The following is a 21,685-nucleotide window of genomic DNA, read 5'->3' as shown; positions in this document are numbered from 1 at the left end:
AAGTGAACAAACTGCGAAGCTCAAATTAATGTTGCGCGTCGTGTCACAACAGACTTCATTAATTCAGTCTGTGTTTATCTCGAGTGTTATGCATCACCATTAATTTATTCCCCCTCGTCACATTTTACTTCCCACACAAGTCGTGTTCAGGTGTTAAATGGAGCCATTAGTCACGTTGAAAGGATTTGGAACAAGGTTTAGATTAAACAGGAGGCCTTTGGGTCTTTTTTGCTTTTTTAATCTTTTGCCATTAATGAAAAGGCTCCATTTTCATATTTCTGGCTGTGACAGTGTCATTCTCCGAACGGAAGACGATTAGTGTCCGTATGTATTGAGTTGTAAAGTCATGGAAACAGAAAAGAAGAAATGTCTGACCAATGTCAGACTGGGACGGTTGGTCACCGGCCCCGATGGGACTGGTTCAATAAAGGATGAATACAACATTTTAATATAAGAATAAATACATTTAAGGCTGCAAAAAAACCCCATCATGGTTTTGTGAGAACTGAAAGGAAAACAGTGTAGGTTGTATTATGTTGCAAAAAATGTGACTATTTTTGAAAATAATGTACTTTTCTAATCATATAATATGATTAAATGTACTGTAAAGGTCATATGTATGCTTACTCACAACAAGTTTCAGATAAGCCCGACCCAGCGGCGCTTAAAAGAAACTATATTTCACACATCCGTATAGAACATGTAACATATAAACCACATTCTACATCGTGTACCAACATTCATCATTAAACAAGGGCAGGTGGGTAAAATAAATCTAAGAACACTCACAATATGTAACGAAATGTGAAAGATGGGGTGCAGAGGTGTTTTTACATTTATTTTACTTGTCATTTTTAATATGGAACAACTCTACAAAAGCACAAACACAACTTAAGACTAAAAGTTATAATTGCTTCACGTTTAAAGCCAGTCAGTTGTCACAGTGCGGATCCAGGAGAACAGTGTGGTAAGAGGAGTTTCTATGTCTGTTGAGACACTTCTTCTGTCACGGTGAAACTGGCCCATTGGATTGGAAGTGATGGTATGAATCTGATAAGTGGCTGCATGTTCTCCATTAACAATCCAACGACGAAGGTTCGAAGACTGAAGGTTTTTTGGGAGGACGTCCCGTTGACAGTCAACGAAGGAAAACCTTCAGGGAAACAGAGAGAAAACCTCCTCATGAGCTTCTGAAAATATCCTCGTTAGCTCCCAATTTGTTGGCTAGTAATCCGTCCGCTGGTTCAATCCCGATCCGTGTGATCATCAGACGAGAGGACGGCCCCACTACTGTCCGTGCCGGAGGATTGAGGCTCACGCTGCGTCGGCGCGACGGCCCGGTGGTTTCGCTGCCTCTTCATTTCCCAGATTTGAATGTGTTTGAATCGGGGGATTCGGAGGGGAAGTGGTTGTAAAAATGGCTGTTTTGGGGCGTGAAGCGCCACACGGAGCCGTGGCTCCGCGGGCTCTCGTTCTGTGGGAATGCCGGGGCTCATTTGTTGGGATTTGCGAGTTGAAAGAGATTCACCGCTGGCAAATATTAAGGAATAGTTTGAAATATAGGTTTTAAATATTTAAAAAAAATGATTTATAATGTGATTCAGGTTCTGGAGAAGGAGTTGTAAGCAACTAGGTTAGGGAGACAAAAACTGAATAAATATCATGCGCTCGCCCCCCCCAGCGATCTTCCAAAACTTTTAAAAGGACAACATTTTTATGGCTGGGAGGAAAGTGCATTCATCACTTACTGTATGTAGGTCACGATACTGTATCTCCGTGTGGCAGCGGCTGTGACTAATGTTTATTTCACAAGTCACTTCCAAGAGCACATACACTTGGCTCAGCGGAGTGATGGGCCTTCATGGCTGTCATGGTTCTACAGTTTTGGGATTCGCGGTTCAACTTGTGAATTGAGGCTTTTGATTGTTTTTTGGGGGTTTCTAGGGAAGTTTTTTATTGCCCGACCTTTTCCTGTGTGCGGCCTGAAGCTCTGGATCATCTGTGTTTCGCCGTCTGAGCCCATCGTCCTCCTATGGAAGACCCTTCCTCGCCAATCAGCCAGTACCTGCCCTCCATCACCATCTTCCCTTAGCCTGGGACCCAGACCAAATTCTGGGAGCTCATTTCCTTTGCTCTGCCGCACTCGCGGTCCGGATCTCCTCCGCTGGGAAGTGATTTCCCTTCCGGCAGGAAACTCGCCCGTCCAATCCCAACCGATTGTCTGATAGTGGGCGGGGTTTTGTAAACAACCAAGATGGCTGCCGCTGATGAACGAACGCTTGACTAAAAGGACCCGATATTTAAAACGTTGACACTGGTTCACAGACGTTGTGGAATCCTCATCACAGACGTCTCCTCTCTGCTCTGGACTGTCGCTCAACAGGCGTCACATGACTCGTCGCTCTGACTGGTTGTAGTTTCTATCCAATTGTGTCCTGAGGCATTTTGGTCTGCGTCCATTGAACCGAGAGGTATTCGTCTGGCTACATCTTCCCCTGCAGTGTTCTCAATAAATCAGTTTAAACATTCACATCATGTCTCCTGTCGCTGCATATTGGGTCCAACAAAAACACAGATAGTGTATCTCAGAGCTTCTGACCCCCTGAAGCACCACCGGACCCCTCCGCCCCCTCCCACTGCGGCATGTCGGCTCTGGAACACCCTGCCAGACGCCATTAGACAGGCAGGCGCGTGAAGACGCTTTTTAAGATGCTCCTCTCGACCCACGTTTATTCAAATGGCTTTTGAATTATGCTGAAACTTGACTGCATTTTTAATATTGTTTATTTTCCTCATCATCGCTGTGTATTCATATACTGTACACTTTGAAGCACTTTGGCTGCTAGACCTGTTTTTGCTTTTTCAAGTGCTTTATACACTCGTAAGTAGCTCATTTGCATTACGACATTGTGAGGGATTGGAATGATTTTCCACCTTCAAGTATTAACAGCAGGCTACATAATCATCTACAGTTAGTAAGAGAGGAGGAAGAAAAAACACATGGATCCAGGAAAAGAAGACGTTATATGTTTGTGTGGATCGGGACGAAGGGGCGGATCCAATACATTTTTTTGTATCAATATTTTTTAAATTGCAAGATGAAGCGGGTTTTTCCGACATTTTCACCGGTTTCCTAGGGAACAATTCATGGTCCTTTAGAGGAGTGATTCTACAAGTGTGTGAGATTTGGTGTGGACCTTGGCGGAGGTACAGTACGAGCTCTACTGAGAGTCATTCCACTTGTGTGTGTATTTGACATAGTATTCGTCCACACACAACGAGTCTTGATTTAATTCGGAGCCACAAGTTAACCATTCAACAGCGGAATATTGTCCAAACTAAAACTTGGAGTACATTCAATTGACGGCTTTGTCCAAAGCGACTTACAATCATGGAGGCAGGTAGCATGACGGGCCTGGACCTGGAACCGAACCCCAACATTCTGTACCAAAGTCAGCGGTGGAACCCACTAAGCTATACGAGCGAATAATTCTCTCATTCGTTCCAGCGTTATTGTCCGAAAGTCAGCGTAGTTATTATAGCCCAGAACGGATGCAGCTGCTGTTTCTCCTGGGTTTCATTTATTTCAAATTCCTCGTCCCTCGTCCCTCCGGCGAGTTCTGGGTCAGTCACATGTTTCTGCTCTGTTGTTGGCCTGTGCTCATTAACTGTTGCTGTGCAAAAAGGGTTTGGAACAGCAAGAGAGACAAAGAGTCACTCGGTCCTCAGCTGCGTCCAGGAGCCGCCAACTGCCTCCGACACATTCAGTCGATTCTTCTTCGTGGAGGATTCCCTCGCCACGTTGTAGAAAGCATCTTCGTGGCGTCTCCAGTCTGCAGTGTCTCACCTCGCTGTCGTACTGTCACATGTTGGTGATGAGGCCTTATATGTCGACTCTTTGAACGAAAATGTGTTGCAAATTGAAATTAAAAAAAGGGGCAATCCATCTGGAACGCCCCGCGTCGTGAATATTCAATAAAGATTTTAGTTCTGCCTCGTCGACCGTGACATTTACCTGATTGTGGCGGCGCAGCGGTTCCACTATTATTTTAAGAATGAAAGAAAAAAGTTTCTCCCTCACCTTGAGAATTAGATTGTAGGAGTGGGTTTGCATAATAAATGTCACTTCCCTCGCACAGCACAGATTATAATGAGACATGAAATTTAGAAAGAATTTCTATATTTTTATGCACCTGCCATGAATACATTCAGGTAATCCATTATGTCGAATCTGTGCAGCATGACTGCATTTAAATATACTTTTTAACTGTAGCCATGATGTATATATATATATATATATGTATATATACATATATACAAATCACAGGAAAGTAGATCTTCACACACAGATGCAATATAGAAAAAAATAAGAATCGGGCTGTTTATTTGTTCTTTCTCTCCGCCGACGCCTCTTCCTCTTCTGTTTGACTTCTCGAGAGGCAGAACAACAGGGAACAGCACAGACTAGTTGGAAGTGTGGAAATGAGATTAAACTCTCTGAGGTGGCGGATAAGAGCGCTCGTCTCCATCCTCGTGACAAAACCTTCCTCACAGCGGACGACGCCCCCAAGAAAAGCAGAGGCACTCCAAACAAAGATGTGCTACCAACAACGGGGGTCTTTTCTTTTGTTTTAGTGTGCACATGTAGGGACAACAGGCTTGTGTTTGTGAGAAGAGGAAGAAGAACTGTCTGACGAGGACGTGACGCCACATTCTTTGGGAGGTTTGGAAATGTGTCACGTCAAATGCTGAGGGAAAGTGACGGAGGCCAAACTTTTATTGGAACACACCAAGAAAAAAAATCACAAATGCACCGTTCTGTGAACCACTTGAAAAAATGTCATTGAAGAAGAACTTCTCACGAAAGCCGTCAACAGAGTCAACGAGAAGAGTCGGGTTCGTCAGAGAGACGCTCGGTAACATTCACTTGACTTAGCGACTGAACCGAAGCTCGACAGGATTAGGAGCTCTGGGTCTAAATGAAATGATCCTTTCATTTCTCAAGTCTATTTTTATCACTAAACTGAACACACGTCCTCCAGCACGTTGGCAAGTGTCTGTGAGCGTATGTGAGGTTGAGTGAGTGTGTGGGTGTCGGGCTTCTCGATGAGGGAACACCATGCCACTTTGAATGGAGTCTGGATTGGGCTGAATTTGGCCGCAATGATCTGGTGATGTTTCTCAGCACCTTTGGCCCATTCGTACATCCGTCTGACCATCAGTCAGTCGGTGTTTCACACGCCGCCCGTCCTTCCACGCGGTTCATTTGCTCAGACAAAAGTGAAAGTGACGCCTGCAGAGTCACCAAAACAGCAAACGAACGCGGACATAGACAACAGAGACTCGAGCACATGATCCGTGTAACAGATTAGCGACTGAGAGAACGTGAAGGATTTTGAAATGACAACAATGCTTGTTCCTGCTTGTGTCAACTGTCACAGTGTGTTGGCACCAAACATGAAGCAAATGCTTTGGACAATACAAAGCACTGTCAAGCATTGACGCGCCTCGAACCCCCGCTTCTCCCGACGCAAAGTCTCCAAAGCCAGTTAGTGTTGAGATTGTCCCCGAGTCTCTGATGTCCATCGAACGTTCGCGGGGTTTTGTTTGCCTGTAACGTGACGTGACATGAAAATTCGCTTTGTCTTTGCTCAGTCACATTATGGCGACTTGTGTAAAAATCAAGTCTCCACAGTGTAGATCATTACAATTTAGGGTGAAGACTTGTTCTAAGGTTAGGGTTAGGTTAAGGTTAGGGATGACTAGGCACGTAGTAGTAACGTAGTTACGCAACTGTTTTAGCTTAAAAAAAGTGCGGAAAATTAGGCCGCACAATTCCAGACGCGTTCACACCACGGGAACATTTCCAGGACGTCCTGGCGAGGGGGTGGCATCTGAGTAAAGCACGCAGGAGGCTGGACGTGACCATTCCCGCTGTGGAAAGCAGCTGTAGTGTCTTTTTGTCAATATATGCACTGTGAGTAGCTCATGTGGCTCACATTATCTTTCTTTGGAAAGCCAAATTAGGGGCTTCCTGATGACCCCTCACCTCACCTTTTGACCCCTTTAAGTTCTACATCTCACATAGGCTTTCTTGATTCGAACCAGATGTTCCTACTCAAGCCAACGATGGGCCTATAAATGTAACCCCCAAGAAGAGTCGGGAGGGTTGTCATTTTGGCCGGACACTCTCCCATCTCTGCAGAGCTTGAATCGATGCTGGTCTTTTTGTAATAAACCTTTATATACAATCAAGACGGTGTCGGCGGACTTCTCTTCAATACATCTTCACATCATCGCTACTTAGTATACAACACAGCGTTTTCGTTTACGGACATCGACACGTCCGCTCGCTCGCTGTGAATCTTCCGGAGAGTTTCCCGTTTGTTGGGCTCGAGTGAGTCTCCGAGAAACAGGGTTGCATCTATTGCGGAGAAGGGATGAAGTAAAACCGCCTCCGGCTGTTTGTGTTCGTCTCCGCCGAGTGTGACTCAGCAGACAACAGAACATCTGAGAGCAGGTCAGGTGAAGATGTCCACCGCCTCCCTCTCGGCGCGACAAAAAAACACATTGAGTAGCACAGGACAGGGACGAGCGCTGTGAAATACGTGTGTGTGTGTGTGTGTGTGTGCTCAGTCTGAGGAGAGTGGCACTTCAATGGCTGTTAGGACTCTGTGCGCTGTTGGTTGGTTTATTCTGATCTCTGCCGCGCACATCACTGCTACTTGTCTGCACTCGCAGTGGCTTCATCGCTCTTTCATCCCCTCTGTCGAATCCTCCCTCCGTCTTCTTTGGGCTGTTGTTCTTTTTTCTTCTGTCTTACAGCGTCGATGATGTGAAGCTTCACAGCTACAAAATGCAACTTTTGATCTTTAGGCAGCTTAAGTGTATTGTTAGCCCCGCTCTCCTCCTCCTCCTCCTCCTCCTCCTGGGCCGAGCAAGTTTTTCCGTAACAAGACTTGTCACTTGTCGCCACGCGACGTGTCTGTGAGATCATCTGGCAGCGTTGCAGAGGGAACGCACAGCAGATTGTTAGTTCCTCTGGCACATGCTCAGCCGACCCTCCTCGTCTCCTCCAGGTACAACCAGCCTGGGTGGTTGGAATGAGGTTTGCGACGAAGGATTTTGTTTGCCACCTCTTCTACCTCCTCCGCCAAGGAGGTTATGTTTTCACCCCTGTCCTGTTAATTTATTTGTTTGTCAGCAGGATTACGCCAAAAAAACTACTGAATGGATTTCCACAAAACTTGGTGGATAAGGATTGGAGGGGTCATCCCTATGTTCCCTCAAGGATTTCCCAACAAAATTAGGCTCTGTGTTCGCTCATTTCTCTTCAATTCCCCATGCATAAAAATAAGGCCCTGTTAAAGGATGAGGGAACATAGGGTTGAGGGAACATAGGGTTGAGGGAACATAGGACTGAGGGAACATAGGACTGAGGGAACATAGGACTGAGGGAACATAGAGTTGAGGGAACATAGGGTTGAGGGAACATAGGACTGAGGGAACATAGGGTTGAGGGAACATAGGGTTGAGAGAACATAGGACTGAGGGAACATAGAGTTGAGGGAACATAGAGTTGAGGGAACATAGGGTTGAGGGAACATAGGACTGAGGGAACATAGAGTTGAGGGAACATAGTGTTGAGGGAACATAGGGTTGAGGGAACATAGGACTGAGGGAACATAGAGTTGAGGGAACATAGGGTTGAGGGAACATAGGACTGAGGGAACATAGGACTGAGGGAACATAGGGTTGAGGGAACATAGGGTTGAGGGAACATAGGACTGAGGGAACATAGAGTTGAGGGAACATAGAGTTGAGGGAACATAGGGTTGAGGGAACATAGGACTGAGGGAACATAGAGTTGAGGGAACATAGTGTTGAGGGAACATAGGGTTGAGGGAACATAGGACTGAGGGAACATAGAGTTGAGGGAACATAGGGTTGAGGGAACATAGGACTGAGGGAACATAGGACTGAGGGAACATAGGGTTGAGGGAACATAGAGTTGAGGGAACATAGTGTTGAGGGAACATAGAGTCGAGGAAACATAGGGTTGAAGGAACATAGGGTTGAAGGAACATAGGGTTGAGGGAACACAGAGTTGAGGGAACATAGGGTTGAGGGAACATAGGACTGAGGGAACATAGAGTTAAGGGAACATAGAGTTGAGGGAACATATAGTTGAGGGAACATAGGGTTGAGGGAACATAGAGTCGAGGAAACATAGGGTTGAAGGAACATAGGGTTGAAGGAACATAGGGTTGAGGGAACACAGGGTTGAAGGAACATAGGGTTGAGGGAACATAGGGTTGAGGGAACATAGGGTTGAGGGAACATAGGACTGAGGGAACATAGAGTTGAGGGAACATAGAGTTGAAGGAACATAGGGTTGAGGGAACACAGAGTTGAGGGAACATAGGGTTGAGGGAACATAGGACTGAGGGAACATAGAGTTGAGGGAACATAGTGTTGAGGGAACATAGAGTCGAGGAAACATAGGGTTGAAGGAACATAGGGTTGAAGGAACATAGGGTTGAGGGAACACAGGGTTGAAGGAACATAGGGTTGAGGGAACATAGGGTTGAGGGAACATAGGACTGAGGGAACATAGGACTGAGGGAACATAGGGTAGAGGGAACATAAGGTTGAGGGAACATAGGGTTGAGGGAACATAGGACTGAGGGAACATAGAGTTGAGGGAACATAGAGTTGAGGGAACATAGGGTTGAGGGAACATAGGACTGAGGGAACATAGAGTTGAGGGAACATAGGGTTGAGGGAACATAGGACTGAGGGAACATAGGGTTGAGGGAACATAGGGTTGAGGGAACATAGGACTGAGGGAACATAGAGTTGAGGGAACATAGGGTTGAGGGAACATAGGACTGAGGGAACATAGGACTGAGGGAACATAGGGTTGAGGGAACATAGAGTTGAGGGAACATAGGGTTGAAGGAACATAGGGTTGAAGGAAAATAGGGTTGAGGGAACATAGGGTTGAAGGAACATAGTGTTGAGGGAACAGAGAGTTGAGGGAACATAGTGTTGAGGGAACATAGAGTCGAGGGAACATAGGGTCGAGGGAACATAGGGTTGAAGGAACATAGGGTTGAGGGAACACAGGGTTGAAGGAACATAGGGTTGAGGGAACATAGAGTCGAGGGAACATAGGGTTGAGGGAACTTAGGACTGAGGGAACATAGTGTTGAAGGAACATAGGGTTGAGGGAACATATAGTCGAGGGAACATAGGGCTGAGGGAACATATAGTCGAGGGAACATAGGGTTGAGGGAACATATAGTCGAGGGAACATAGGGTTGAGGGAACATATAGTCGAGGGAACATAGGTCGAGGGAACATAGGGTTGAGGGAACATATAGTCGAGGGAACATAGGGTTGAGGGAACATATAGTTGAGGGAACATATAGTCGAGGGAACATATAGTCGAGGGAACATAGGTTGAGGGAACATATAGTCGAGGGAACATAGGGTTGAGGGAACATATAGTCGAGGGAACATAGAGTTGAGGGAACATATAGTCGAGGGAACATATAGTCGAGGGAACATAGGTTGAGGGAACATATAGTCGAGGGAACATAGGGTTGAGGGAACATGGGGTTGAGGGAACATATAGTTGAGGGAATATATAGTCGAGGGAACATATAGTCGAGGGAACATAGGGTTGAGGGAACATATAGTCGAGGGAACATAGGGTTGAGGGAACATATAGTTGAGGGAACATATAGTCGAGGGAACATATAGTCGAGGGAACATAGGTTGAGGGAACATATAGTCGAGGGAACATAGGGTTGAGGGAACATATAGTCGAGGGAACATAGGGTTGAGGGAACATATAGTCGAGGGAACATAGGGTTGAGGGAACATATAGTCGAGGGAACATAGGGTTGAGGGAACATATAGTCGAGGGAACATAGGGTTGAGGGAACATGGGGTTGAGGGAACATATAGTTGAGGGAACATATAGTCGAGGGAACATATAGTCGAGGGAACATAGGTTGAGGGAACATATAGTCGAGGGAACATAGGGTTGAGGGAACATGGGGTTGAGGGAACATATAGTCGAGGGAACATAGGGTTGAGGGAACATAGACACGCTCCCGGATTGGACATGGGAAAGACACCGAAAGATCCCTGGATTTTTCCACAGTTTCTTTAATATTGTGAGATTATATTTGTTAACATTTGCACAGATAACCCAGGATTGCCTGATTCTAGTTCATCAAGTGAACTTGTGATTCACCACAAGAGACCACTCCATCAGTCACTGATGGTGTTGATTTATTTGACCTCTTTTACCTTCTCTTATTTCTGAGGCTCCTTTCCTGCACATCACCTTGTTCCTTCTTTCTTTTCGTGCCCTCTCTTTCCCCACTGTTCCCACTTCCTCCCGCTGGCTCTTTCATTATTTCCCTGCCTCGTGTGATTCCCCCCCCCCCCCCCCCCTTCTACCTGTGAAACAAACACATGAATATTTCAGGGTCGAAGCCGCTCTGATGATTCCCGCGTGTGTTCGTGTGCCAACGTTTTAACCATTTAGTTTCAGAGCGAGAGAGAGAGAGACCTAAATATGTTTCAGGGGTTTTTTTATCGATTTTGTGTTCAAATATTTCATGAGAGCAGCGGCTGATTGGAGCGGCTCTTTGGCGAGAATGTCAGCGCCCTTCCTTCCTCTCCGTTGCCTCCGTGTCTGAGACGTGCAGTCAGAAATGGGTCCGTGTGGGGTGACTAACCTGCATATGATGCCTTTTAATATTTCACAATACACAATATTGTGTGTGTGGTGTTGGTACAACTCATGTTGTGGGGACCAACATTTGTTTGCACACTCACATAATGGGGACAAAAACAACAATAATAATAATAATAATAACTTCATTTCAACAGCAATTTTGAAAAACTAAGCAGGTTTATAAAATAAAATATAGTATAAACAAGTATGAAAAAAGATGAATATCAAATATAATGTATTAATGAATGAGTAAATAAAAAAAGTGACAAAAATGAAAATTTGACAATGACTGGCAATAAGCTGTGTTGTTTTTAACTGTCAACTTTAGTATATTCAATAAATGTATTTATATATATGAATTTATTCAGGCAATGAAAATATTTAAATTGTGTATTAGGGCCTTCATGTAAAAAAAGAGAAATAAAATATAATTATGGAGCCGGGTATGGGGGCGATTTTCAGAGGTAAGAAAGTTGATTTTTAAAATTGAAATTGTAAATTTACGAGACTAAAACATTTTTTTTTTTAGATAAGATTTTAAATTTATCGGAAAAAAACTGATCAGTGAGTTATTATTCGTCTTTATAAGTCAACATATAACTTTGTCTTTGAAGCCAAAGAAACATGTGTTTACACACTCACATGATGGAGACTTGTCGTCCTGATGGGGACAAACACAACAACAACAATAATAACAATAACTTAATTTTAACAGTCTTTCTAAAAGCTGAATCAAATATCGACTAAGTAAAGTATATCGTTCATGTAAGTAAGTATAAGCGAGTATTAAAAAAGTAAAGATGAATATCAAACGTAAATGTATTAATAAATGAGTAAATAAAAGCAGTAACTTATGTTTAAAACAATACATTTAACCACAACTGACAATAAGCTGAGTGTAAATATTCAATAAGTGCTGCAACTTTGCCTCAAACTCCACTTCCAAAACCACTGATATGAATTTGAAGGACCAGTCCGCCGATTATCTATATGTGTATCATTTGATACTGTACATTGACACATATTCAATATCTGGATGAAATCCATCTGAAGCTTCTTCCATTGCGGCTGTGATCCTTTTACTCTACGTTGACGCGTGATGCAGCTGTTGACCTGCGGGGGCGCTGACGAGTCTCAGGCCTCTGTCTCCTCCGGCGTCCTTCGGCCTGGAAACACACGACAGCAGACACTTCCTGTTAGCGCTAATTCAACATCTCTCCTCTGATGAAGGATGGACGCTGGGTGTGTGTCCGTCACCTTGAAGTGGAAGTAGAGGATGAGGGTCGACACCGTCAGAAGCAGCAGCACCACGACACATCTGATGATCAGATCAGTCACAGAAGCTGGAAGAGATTTGAAAGCATCACATCTGTTCCTATGACATCATCTTATTTATTATTAGTATTAACTGCCTCAACAGTTATAATGTGTTTCATTGGACATAAAAACAGACCAGATTATCAACACTGTTACCTGGTTAATGGAGAGAAGTGTTTGAAGAGAGTCGCGCTGCGTTCACACCAAACGCAACGTGAACTATTCACACAGATCACGTACAAAGTCCATGCAATGACGCGAGTGGACACGAATTTTGTGAATCAAGTGAAATTCGCTCAAGTTGAAATATATGTGAGTTTGTTCAGAGGAAGTTTGTTTTGAGACAGTAGAAGGAAGAACGGGCGAATAATCGCAGGTCGTGTTTATTCGTGCGAATGACACGATTAAACACAGAAACTGACTTTGTGGACGAGCAGGTTGGTAGATTATCTGAGGACATTTTCTTTTTAACCTCGGCCAAGGAGGTTATGTTTTCACCCCCAGTGAATTTGGAAGGATGGAACATGGACCAAGAAAGAATCCATAAAACTTTACAGGGGATCTGGACAAAGGGGCGGAGCCAGGATTTTTCAAATCACTTTCTCAAACATTGCACCGTCTTTTTGTACCAGCGCTTTGGGTACATGAAAAGCGCTTTATAAATCCAATATATTATTATTATTATTATTGCAAGATAGAAATGTTTTGTTTGTTTTTTTACATTTTCACAGATTGCCCCCAAAAATCAGGAATATTCAGAGACTGATTCTATGAGTGTGTGAGATTTGGTTCAGATCCACATTAAAATCCAGATCCTGTTGATTTAAATGTGTTTCATGAGGGAACTGTTGGGCCTTGGCGGAGCGATGAGCTCTTCTGAGTGACATTCTACTTCAGGATTCTTTTTCCTTTTCTTTACTTTAGTTCAATGAAAGTATAAAAGTAGTTTGCAGGCTTATTTATTTTAATCTAGAGATTCATTATATGTAATTTTGTGCTGAATACTACACAAAGTAGTGTGGTGGAACTGGAAACTCTGTTCTGATGGACGAAGAAGAATAACTGAAGTATTTTAATGTTATATTAATGTTATGTGGTGTCGTTTCAGAAACCATGAGCCTGCTCATGTCGACTGTGACACGTGGTTGAAAGCTCAGGAAAGACTCGTAAGTGTCCTTTCGTTTTGAAATCTCTTGATCATGTTTGACACAGATTCTCCAGGAAGATACCTGAGACAATGACATGGAGAGGCCGGCTCTCGGAAGAGAAGTTATAGGAGAAAACGTAGGCGTGGTAAACACATGTGTAGTCCCCTCGGTGGGCGCTGCGCGCAGCAGGGAACAGGAAGTGGGCGGAGTGATTGACAGCTGGCAGGGTGTAGTTGTGTGCCGTGTCGGAGGTGGTGAAGAGAAGGTGGAAGGAGCCTCCTTGGTACTGTGGTTCAGTAGAACACGTGACGGTGAAGCTGGAGCCCAGGAGCACATGATACCCCTGCTGCTCGGCCCCGGAGACCCCAACAATGGGCGAGACGGAGACGTTTGGCTGAACCAGCAAACCTGTAAACACAGAGAGATGAAGCGTGACGACCGGCGCACAGCTCTCACTTCTGTACAGCAAAGCTACGAGAACAAGGGCCGGATGAGGCCAGATATACTGTGGTGATGAATGAATGACTCTCAGACGTTCACATCACTGAGCCAATCAGACCCTTTGTCTGGATCCACGCCAACATGTCATTGGTTCTTTCTTGGCCCACGTCACAGCGTCGTTTTTGCGTAATCCTGCCGACAAACATACGAATGGACAGGAGCGAGAACATAACCTCCTCTGAGGAGGTCGCCTGACGACAGCAAGTTACCTGAGCAGATCACTTCAAGGCCATCCTTGGTTTTATAAAGATCAGTCAGCTTCACACATTCCCTGAGTTCAGATTCGGACTGGACACAGTCGTTATCGATCCACCACACACGTCTGAATGGAGAATTATCTGTAACTTTTGTTGAAACAGCAGATCCACAATCCAGATGTGTGCAAACTTTATCTGCTGATATCTGGTTCCATCCAACCCCGACAGTCACTGGTCTCCACTCTCTCTGGTGGTTCATCTCCAGTTCACCAGCGCAGCGACTGGCTCCTCCCACCAACCTGAATCTGCGTGGACCTGTTCCAAGACAGAAAATAATTTGGGCGTAAGTTCTCAAGTGGCGCAAGTCAAAGGTACGGTGGGTCATGTCCTACCTGAGCAGGTGAGTCCAAGTGCTCGGCCGGATGAGCAGGTTGATCTGTGACACTCCAGGAGATGAGACTCATTTCCTTCACACTGGAACTCTCTGCTCCACACTGGAGCCTCCACTTCTCCATAGAGCGCCCCCTGGAGGACTGAAGGAGCCCCACAGTCCAGCTCCCTGCAGACCACCTCTGCAACCTGCTGGTCAAACTCCCCTTCACACACCGATGACCACGACTCGTCGGACTTCACCTCCAGTCGGCCTGAACACCGGTTGGTCCCGTTCAGCCTGACGGACTCTGGACAGTGACAGGACCAAAGAGAATCAGATGGAGGGTCTCAAGTAATATGAGTCAATCATTCTGAGGACAGACACCAAGAGGAAGAGATGGACACATGTTGGTGCGTTCACACCAAACGAAAAGTTAAATGTTTCATTGTGTTACTCGTGACGTCTGTGAACAAGACGAGTCACAACCCGTTCTCTTCCAGACGCAGACATCAGTGACTTTGGGAGGATCTCAACACTAATTGTCCTTCACAACATCACGTCACGTGGATATTTCACTCCAGTTTAAATAATTGAAATTGAACGATATTCAAGCAAATGACGCATATTTCACGTTATTCGGCTCGTGACATGTTTTCACATCACGTCACTTTAAAGACTTGAGTTTAGCATTTTGTCTGACGCCATCTTGGTTTTTTGAAACCAGAAGTTAACATGTTTAGAGAAGCGGGATGTGTCCTGACTGAGAGCTTGAGGACACTGTACGTCCACTTACGACCTGCCCCCATTGGACGGTACCAGCTGTCAATCAAACTGTATCCACGCTCCAATACATCTGGTGCTTTATGGTCTGTTTGACTGTAAATGGACCATAATGAACTAAATGAACATCATGCTGTATTGAAGAAGAAGAAACAGAGAATACAGGTTTCAGGCACTTCAGCATTGGCTTCACTTTCCAGACCCGGTAACTAGGTCCAGTTTTATATCCAGTGTGTGACGACTCTGTCCACATCTGTGCTTTACCTCGAGAGTCTGTCCATGAACATCACAAACATAACCAACAACAAGACATAACTCATCCGGTCCTGCTGCGGAGAATGTGAAGCATCTCTCAGTGAACACAGAAAGAAAAGACAACCACCATCTTCTGCTGTGAGACAGAATCAGGCTGCAGCTCGTGGACTTTACAGAAATGATCTTCTAGTGCAACAACAGGTTTCTACTGTTGGTTTACGCTGGATAACCTCAGAGTTCAGCCTCATTCAACCCTCCACCTGACAGAGTACCACAGTACTGCTGCTATCAGTGTTTCTCCTGGAGTTACCTGAGCAGGTGATGAACCAGCTGTAAAGGCTCAATGTAGAATCTGTTCTCAAACATTCTGTCAGTTGATCTGTGGACAGGACACAGGACGAGTCGATCCTCCACACAGGACGTAGTGAAGAATATTTTGTCATTCGTGGTGAAACTGAGGAGCCACAGTCCAGATGAAGACATATTATATTTGGTGTCTTCACGTTCCAGTTTATGGAATCGAGTCCTCTCCAGACTCCATGATGTTTCATCTGCAAGTCACCAGAGCAGTGGCTGGCTCCTCCCACCAGCCTGACATCATCATGGTCTGTACAAAGACAAACGAATGATTAGGAATCGACAGGAAGTTACTTGAAACAGACGGATCAAGTCAGAGCTGTGACTCTACCTGAGCAGGTGAGTCCAAGTGCTCGGCCGGATGAGCAGGTTGATCTGTGACACTCCAGGAGATGAGACTCATTTCCTTCACACTGGAACTCTCTGCTCCACACTGGAGCCTCCACTTCTCCATAGAGCGCCCCCTGGAGGACTGAAGGAGCCCCACAGTCCAGCTCCCTGCAGACCACCTCTGCAACCTGCTGGTCAAACTCCCCTTCACACACCGATGACCACGACTCGTCGGACTTCACCTCCAGTCGGCCTGAACACCGGTTGGTCCCGTTCAGCCTGACGGACTCTGGAATGAGAGAAGCAGTGAGGAACTCACCTCCACCTGGGAGGTTATGTTTTCACCCCGGTCCGTTGACTTGTCAGCAGGAAGACAAAGAAACTACTGAGCTGATTTACTCAGGACTTGGAGGCAGGACGGGACCAGAGACTGTGAAATGTAAATGGATCAAGTCACTGGGTCCAGATGATGAAGCAAATACTGTTGTCTGAGCCTGAATTATCTGTAATGACCAGCAGAGGGCGACTCAACTGGTTGTTTCTATAGAAGTCTATGAGAGAATGACTCGACTTCCCAATTGATTTATAACTTCATTAAAACATTTTCCTGAGGAGTTTATGGTTCAATCTCTAGTTTCAAGTCTTCTTCTATACAGCATGATGGTTTATACAATGTTGTGGATTCTTTCTTGGCCCATGTGTAGGGATGCAGCCATATATTGGCTGATGTGTATCTGTTGCGTAACATTCATTTTGCGCTGGCTACACGTTGTGTGATTGAAATGTGATGATTCAAAGATAATGTGATGAAGGGCTGAAAGACTAAACCAGTTCAGTTAGTTTTCATAATGAAGATTCCTTTGTTTCCTTTGGAAAAGGGGCAATGAATTACCAGAAAAACAGAAATAGACAAACAAAACAAAATGGGTATCGGCCAAATTATTATTGTAAACATCGGCATCGGCCCAGAATTTCACAATCGGTGCATCTCTCCCGTGTCCCATCCTTCCACCAAGCTTCGAGACAATCTGCTCAGTTTCTAATCCTGCTGACAAACAAACAGACCAATGGACAGACAGCGTGAAGACATCACTTCCTTGACGGAGCCATAATTGACCGTATTTCTCTTTCAGAATAGTTTTTCTGTTTGCCGTGAGGTGACAGTGCTAACCAGGTCTTTAAGACGGACGTCACATGTTTGATTCCTCATATTTAAAACATGAGTCTATGGACGAACTGTTGTGGATATTGATTATCGATTGGTGTTTACAGCAGCCAATAGCAACAGAGTTGGCAGTGGTCGTCATGACGACAGGACTTCTCACCACCACCTGTGGATTTCTACGCTGATGGGACAGTGCAGGTCGCTGAGCTACGCTCGCTAACTGGCACCTTTTATAGTCACGAGGAGGAGGAGCTATGTCATCACACATCTGAAGGTGATTTACAGGAAGAGAAAAGAGATTCAGATGTACAAACACCAGGATGAGAGAAGTGAAGAGGATTCAACCTGGAACATGAATGATTCATGTCGTCATGGAGACAAACTGTCATCTCCAGCAGTTTAGGAAGGAACTTCACTTGGTTTGACCACTGACCTGAACATGTGATGTCTACAAATAAAGGATGTCTCATACTGGTTCGACTTTTTTGCCATGAAACAGCAGATCCACAGTCGAGCTGCCTGCACGTCTCATCTACTGCTGTCAGTTCCTCCTCTGGCGTGGAGAGTCGCTGGTGTTCTATCTCCAATCTACCAGCACAGCGACTCTCTCCTTCCTCCAACGTGACGCCATCAGACAGTTTCACTGACCAGAGACAGAAAAGTGAAGAGTGTGAAGTGGAGTCACTTCCATTGATCAAAGAAAGAAGAGTAAAGACTCTGGATGTGACTCTGGTTCCTCCTTTACCTTCTGCACCGTCTGTGTCTCCAGCCCAGAATCCTGAGGACAAACAGAAGAAACATGAAAATCATTTGATTTCTCCGGAGCAGCTTCCTGACGACTGTCGGCTTCAATCCACGTCTTTGATTCAAAGAAAGAGGAAACTCAAGTTCAGGAGTTAGGTGCTGTTTATTTTACAGGTGGATTCAGATCGTCCTTCCTGATGCGGTGGAAAATATTCATTTATTACCAAGGATGGAATTAAAATAGTGACCAATAAATACAATGTATTATCATAATAATTATTAGATAAAAACAATGATCTAGGCTACGACACTGAGAGGAAAAGGTTGTGACATTGAGAATGTTTGCTCTCGCTCCTGTCACTCACTCCTGTCACACCGTGACACCGTTGACATCACATGTTATGATTCATATGTCACAGTAACTGACATGATGACGTCTCTTCTAGGTCATATTCATACTCTTCTCCTTCTTCTACTATTTCAGATTTAATCGTCTACATATCGCTGCCGCAATGCATTGTGGGTCTGTCTCACATAGGAAGCTCCAGTGTGTCCTCTGCTAAAGGAGATAGGAAAGGAAGCATTGAAGCTCCTTTCCTGAGCACTGAGAGGATCTGAACATCTCTCATCCTGGTGCTGATGAAACACTTCTGGTCACTTCACTCAGTCTGAACCTTCCTAAGAATTTATTAATTAATCACTTGTTTCACTTTCTTGATCATCTTCAGATCTCAAACCTTCACTGACCAACAAGCTGCACCAGGTCTCTCACTCATAGAACCACTTCACTACATCTGTCTGATGTTTCATCTGGATCCACCAGATCGTCTCTGGACAATCTGTGAAGATGTAACAACAAAATAATAAAATAATAATAATGATAAAGAATCCACACTGACATTTAATGGATTCTTTCTTGGCCCATTTATCAATCAATCAATCAACCAATCAATCAATCTGACTTCACTCTTCATACTCATGAAAATGCAATGCAAAAATATCCCCCTCCCTCCCACACAGATATTAACTCATGATCAAACATACGATTCAAAGCTTGAAAGAGCAAAAAATAAAACTTCCAAAAAATAAAAACAGATCTTAGAGAGACTCTGTCTCGCCTGTTAGTAATGAGGAAAACACTCAAGTTCAAATACTCAATAGAAAGTAAAGATATAAACATATATACATATGTATATATACATATAAGAGGATAAAATAATAAAATTCACAGAGAATAGTTGTACTGGGGTTAATACAATATATTTTATTAAAAGAAAAATAAATAAAAAAGTAATAAGATTAAGTTAAATTGAGCCTATATATATATATATAAAGAAAAGGTGAAAAAGGCTCAAATATGAATAAAGGGACAAGTTAAAAAGAAGTAAGATTCAATGAGGAGCCAGATTAAAAAGTGGGTCATGTGCGGCGGCGTGAGTCCTGCAGCGGCCGTGGGTCGGACTCCAACCACGTCCTCCCCACTCTCTCCCCCTCGTCCTGTCCTCACTTTCTATCAATGAAGCAATGAAATGTCAAAACTCTCATGAACAGGTGGGTCGACAGGAGGAGGCTCCACAGACGAGGGCCATCGGAGGAACAAGACGCCTTCAACTTCATGAACAATGAAGAGCTGAGCTTCGATTGGCTCACGAGTCAAAAGCAAGAAGGACCGAGAGCATCAAGAGCTTCAAGAAGCAGGAGAAGGATTCAAATGGCTTCTGAAGGCGACACTTTAACATGCAGATTCAACAGCACACACACCATCATCATCATGATCATTATGAATAAAGCAGAGCGGCACCTGAGCTCCAGAGAGACAGTAACACGACCAGCGCTCTGTGATCCATGTCCCCTCAGCATGTGGTCTGAAGCAGCTCTGTCCTCAGCTCCTCTCGGCTCTTTATCACACCGACGATCAGCTGCAGCTTGAAAAAAACTTCACCGTGAAGATGATCCGAGGCCGTTATCTCTCAGAGCGACATCAGATATTCTGAGGCGTGGATATTGTGAAATATCTGACATCTAAATATGACTTCATGCTCAGAGACACAACAAGTTTCTCCTGCAGCAGATTGATGCTCGTGAACTTGGACCAACATTGAATTAAATAAAACCCAAAAGGTGAAAACATGTTTGACAAGTTTCTCATGACCTCGTTACCAAGACGCTTGTTTTCATCTCTGAACGTTTGTTCGTCTGATCTTCAGCAGGATCACGAACAAACTACGTGACGCATTTCCACGAAAACTTGGATTAGATCATGACCTCGTGTTACAGCAGACAGACAGTTAGACAGACAGACAGTTAGACAGACAGACAGTTAGACAGACAGTTAGACAGACAGACAGACAGACAGTCAGTCAGTAAGACAGTCAGACAGACAGTCAGTCAGTCAGTAAGACAGTTAGACAGACAGTTAGACAGACAGACAGACAGACAGTCAGATAGACAGGCAGACAGTTAGACAGACAGATAGATAGACAGATAGATAGACAGACAGTCAGTCAGTCAATAAGACAGTCAGACACACAGACAGTTAGACAGACAGACAGACAGATAGTCAGACAGATAGTCAGTTAGACAGACAGAGAGTTAGACAGACAGACAGACAGATAGACAGTCAGACAGACAGACAGTTAGACAGACAGATAGTCAGACAGACAGACAGTTAGACAGACAGACAGTTAGACAGACAGACAGACAGATAGACAGTCAGACAGACAGACAGTTAGACAGACAGACAGACAGACAGTTAGACAGACAGACAGACAGACAGACAGACAGTCAGTCAGTCAGTCAGACAGTTAGACAGTCAGACAGACAGACAGACAGACAGACAGACAGTCAGAGAGACAGTCAGTCAGTAAGACAGTCAGACAGACAGACAGTCAGACAGACACACAGTCAGTAAGACACACAGTAAGACAGACAGACAGACAGACAGACAGTCAGACACACAGACAGTCAGACAGACAGTCAGACACACAGACAGTCAGACAGACAGACAGTCAGACAGACAGTCAGACAGACAGTCAGACACACAGACAGTCAGACAGACAGTCAGACAGACAGTCAGTCAGACAGACAGTCAGACACACAGACAGTCAGACAGACAGTCAGACAGATAGTCAGACAGACAGACAGTCCGACACACAGACAGTCAGACAGACAGTCAGTCAGTGAGACAGTCAGACAAAAGGTCAACAATCCTCTCAACCCTTCTGAGAGTGAGGACTGAACGGACATTTGTCCTTCACGTCAAAGTGCGGTAGGACAGACAACGTTCAGGACCGGGCCCACTGGGCTGACACCGATAATATCCGACCGGTATTCCTCTTGTGTTTAAATATGTTCATGGGAATTCATCTGCGTGTTGAGTCTCAGTACTTGGTCGTCCTCATCTTTGTGAGACCGGTCCACCCTCGCTCTACCTCTCATGTCTTCTGAGCGTACCTGCGTCACAGTCACCGTGGAAAAGACCGAATGCTGGCGAAGGCAGGAGCTCGACTTCTGTCCGCCGTATTTCACAACATACGAGCAAAATCATTTTAATGAAGTTTTGAATCAAGTGACTATTTCAATCAGGTTGACTTATCGATTTGAGCAAAACTGCTGCCTCCCACACCAACTGTCTCTCCTTATCAGCTGCAGCCGTGCTGTTCTCAGAACGATCGTATCTGCTCAGCAAACACAAAGTCGTATCTCCGACGTCTGACGACGTGACGTCGGACGGGCCTTGTTTTCTCCCCGGTTGCCATGGTG

The 21,685-nt window shown here is 44.8% G+C and overlaps 1 protein-coding gene and 1 long non-coding RNA gene across 2 annotated transcripts; both read right to left on the bottom strand.

Annotated features, from left to right (window-relative positions):
• Nucleotides 1-11,158: 11,158 nt before the first annotated feature.
• LOC124850779 lies at nt 11,159-13,440 on the bottom strand. Its single transcript, XR_007031673.1, has 3 exons — nt 13,303-13,440; nt 12,014-12,099; nt 11,159-11,922 (listed from the first exon to the last, which is right to left on the bottom strand). It is a non-coding gene; the product is annotated as an uncharacterized LOC124850779 (long non-coding RNA).
• A 4-nt stretch (nt 13,441-13,444) lies between these two features.
• On the bottom strand, nt 13,445-19,974 carry LOC118297601 (scavenger receptor cysteine-rich type 1 protein M130-like; the record flags this gene model as incomplete). The annotated part of the gene is made up of 8 exons (XM_035621913.2): nt 19,725-19,974; nt 17,925-17,957; nt 17,613-17,822; nt 16,016-16,303; nt 15,638-15,934; nt 14,312-14,599; nt 13,932-14,234; nt 13,445-13,629 (listed from the first exon to the last, which is right to left on the bottom strand). Coding segments are annotated over exons 1-8 (1,650 nt in total), but the record flags the coding sequence as incomplete, so codon positions are not given.
• Between the last annotated feature and the right edge of the window lie 1,711 nt (nt 19,975-21,685).

This window comes from Scophthalmus maximus, chromosome 11 (assembly GCF_022379125.1).
Source record: "Scophthalmus maximus strain ysfricsl-2021 chromosome 11, ASM2237912v1, whole genome shotgun sequence".
Taxonomy (NCBI): domain Eukaryota; kingdom Metazoa; phylum Chordata; class Actinopteri; order Pleuronectiformes; family Scophthalmidae; genus Scophthalmus; species Scophthalmus maximus.
Note: the sequence above shows the minus strand (reverse complement) of the source record. Positions and strands in the feature narration are given on the sequence as shown.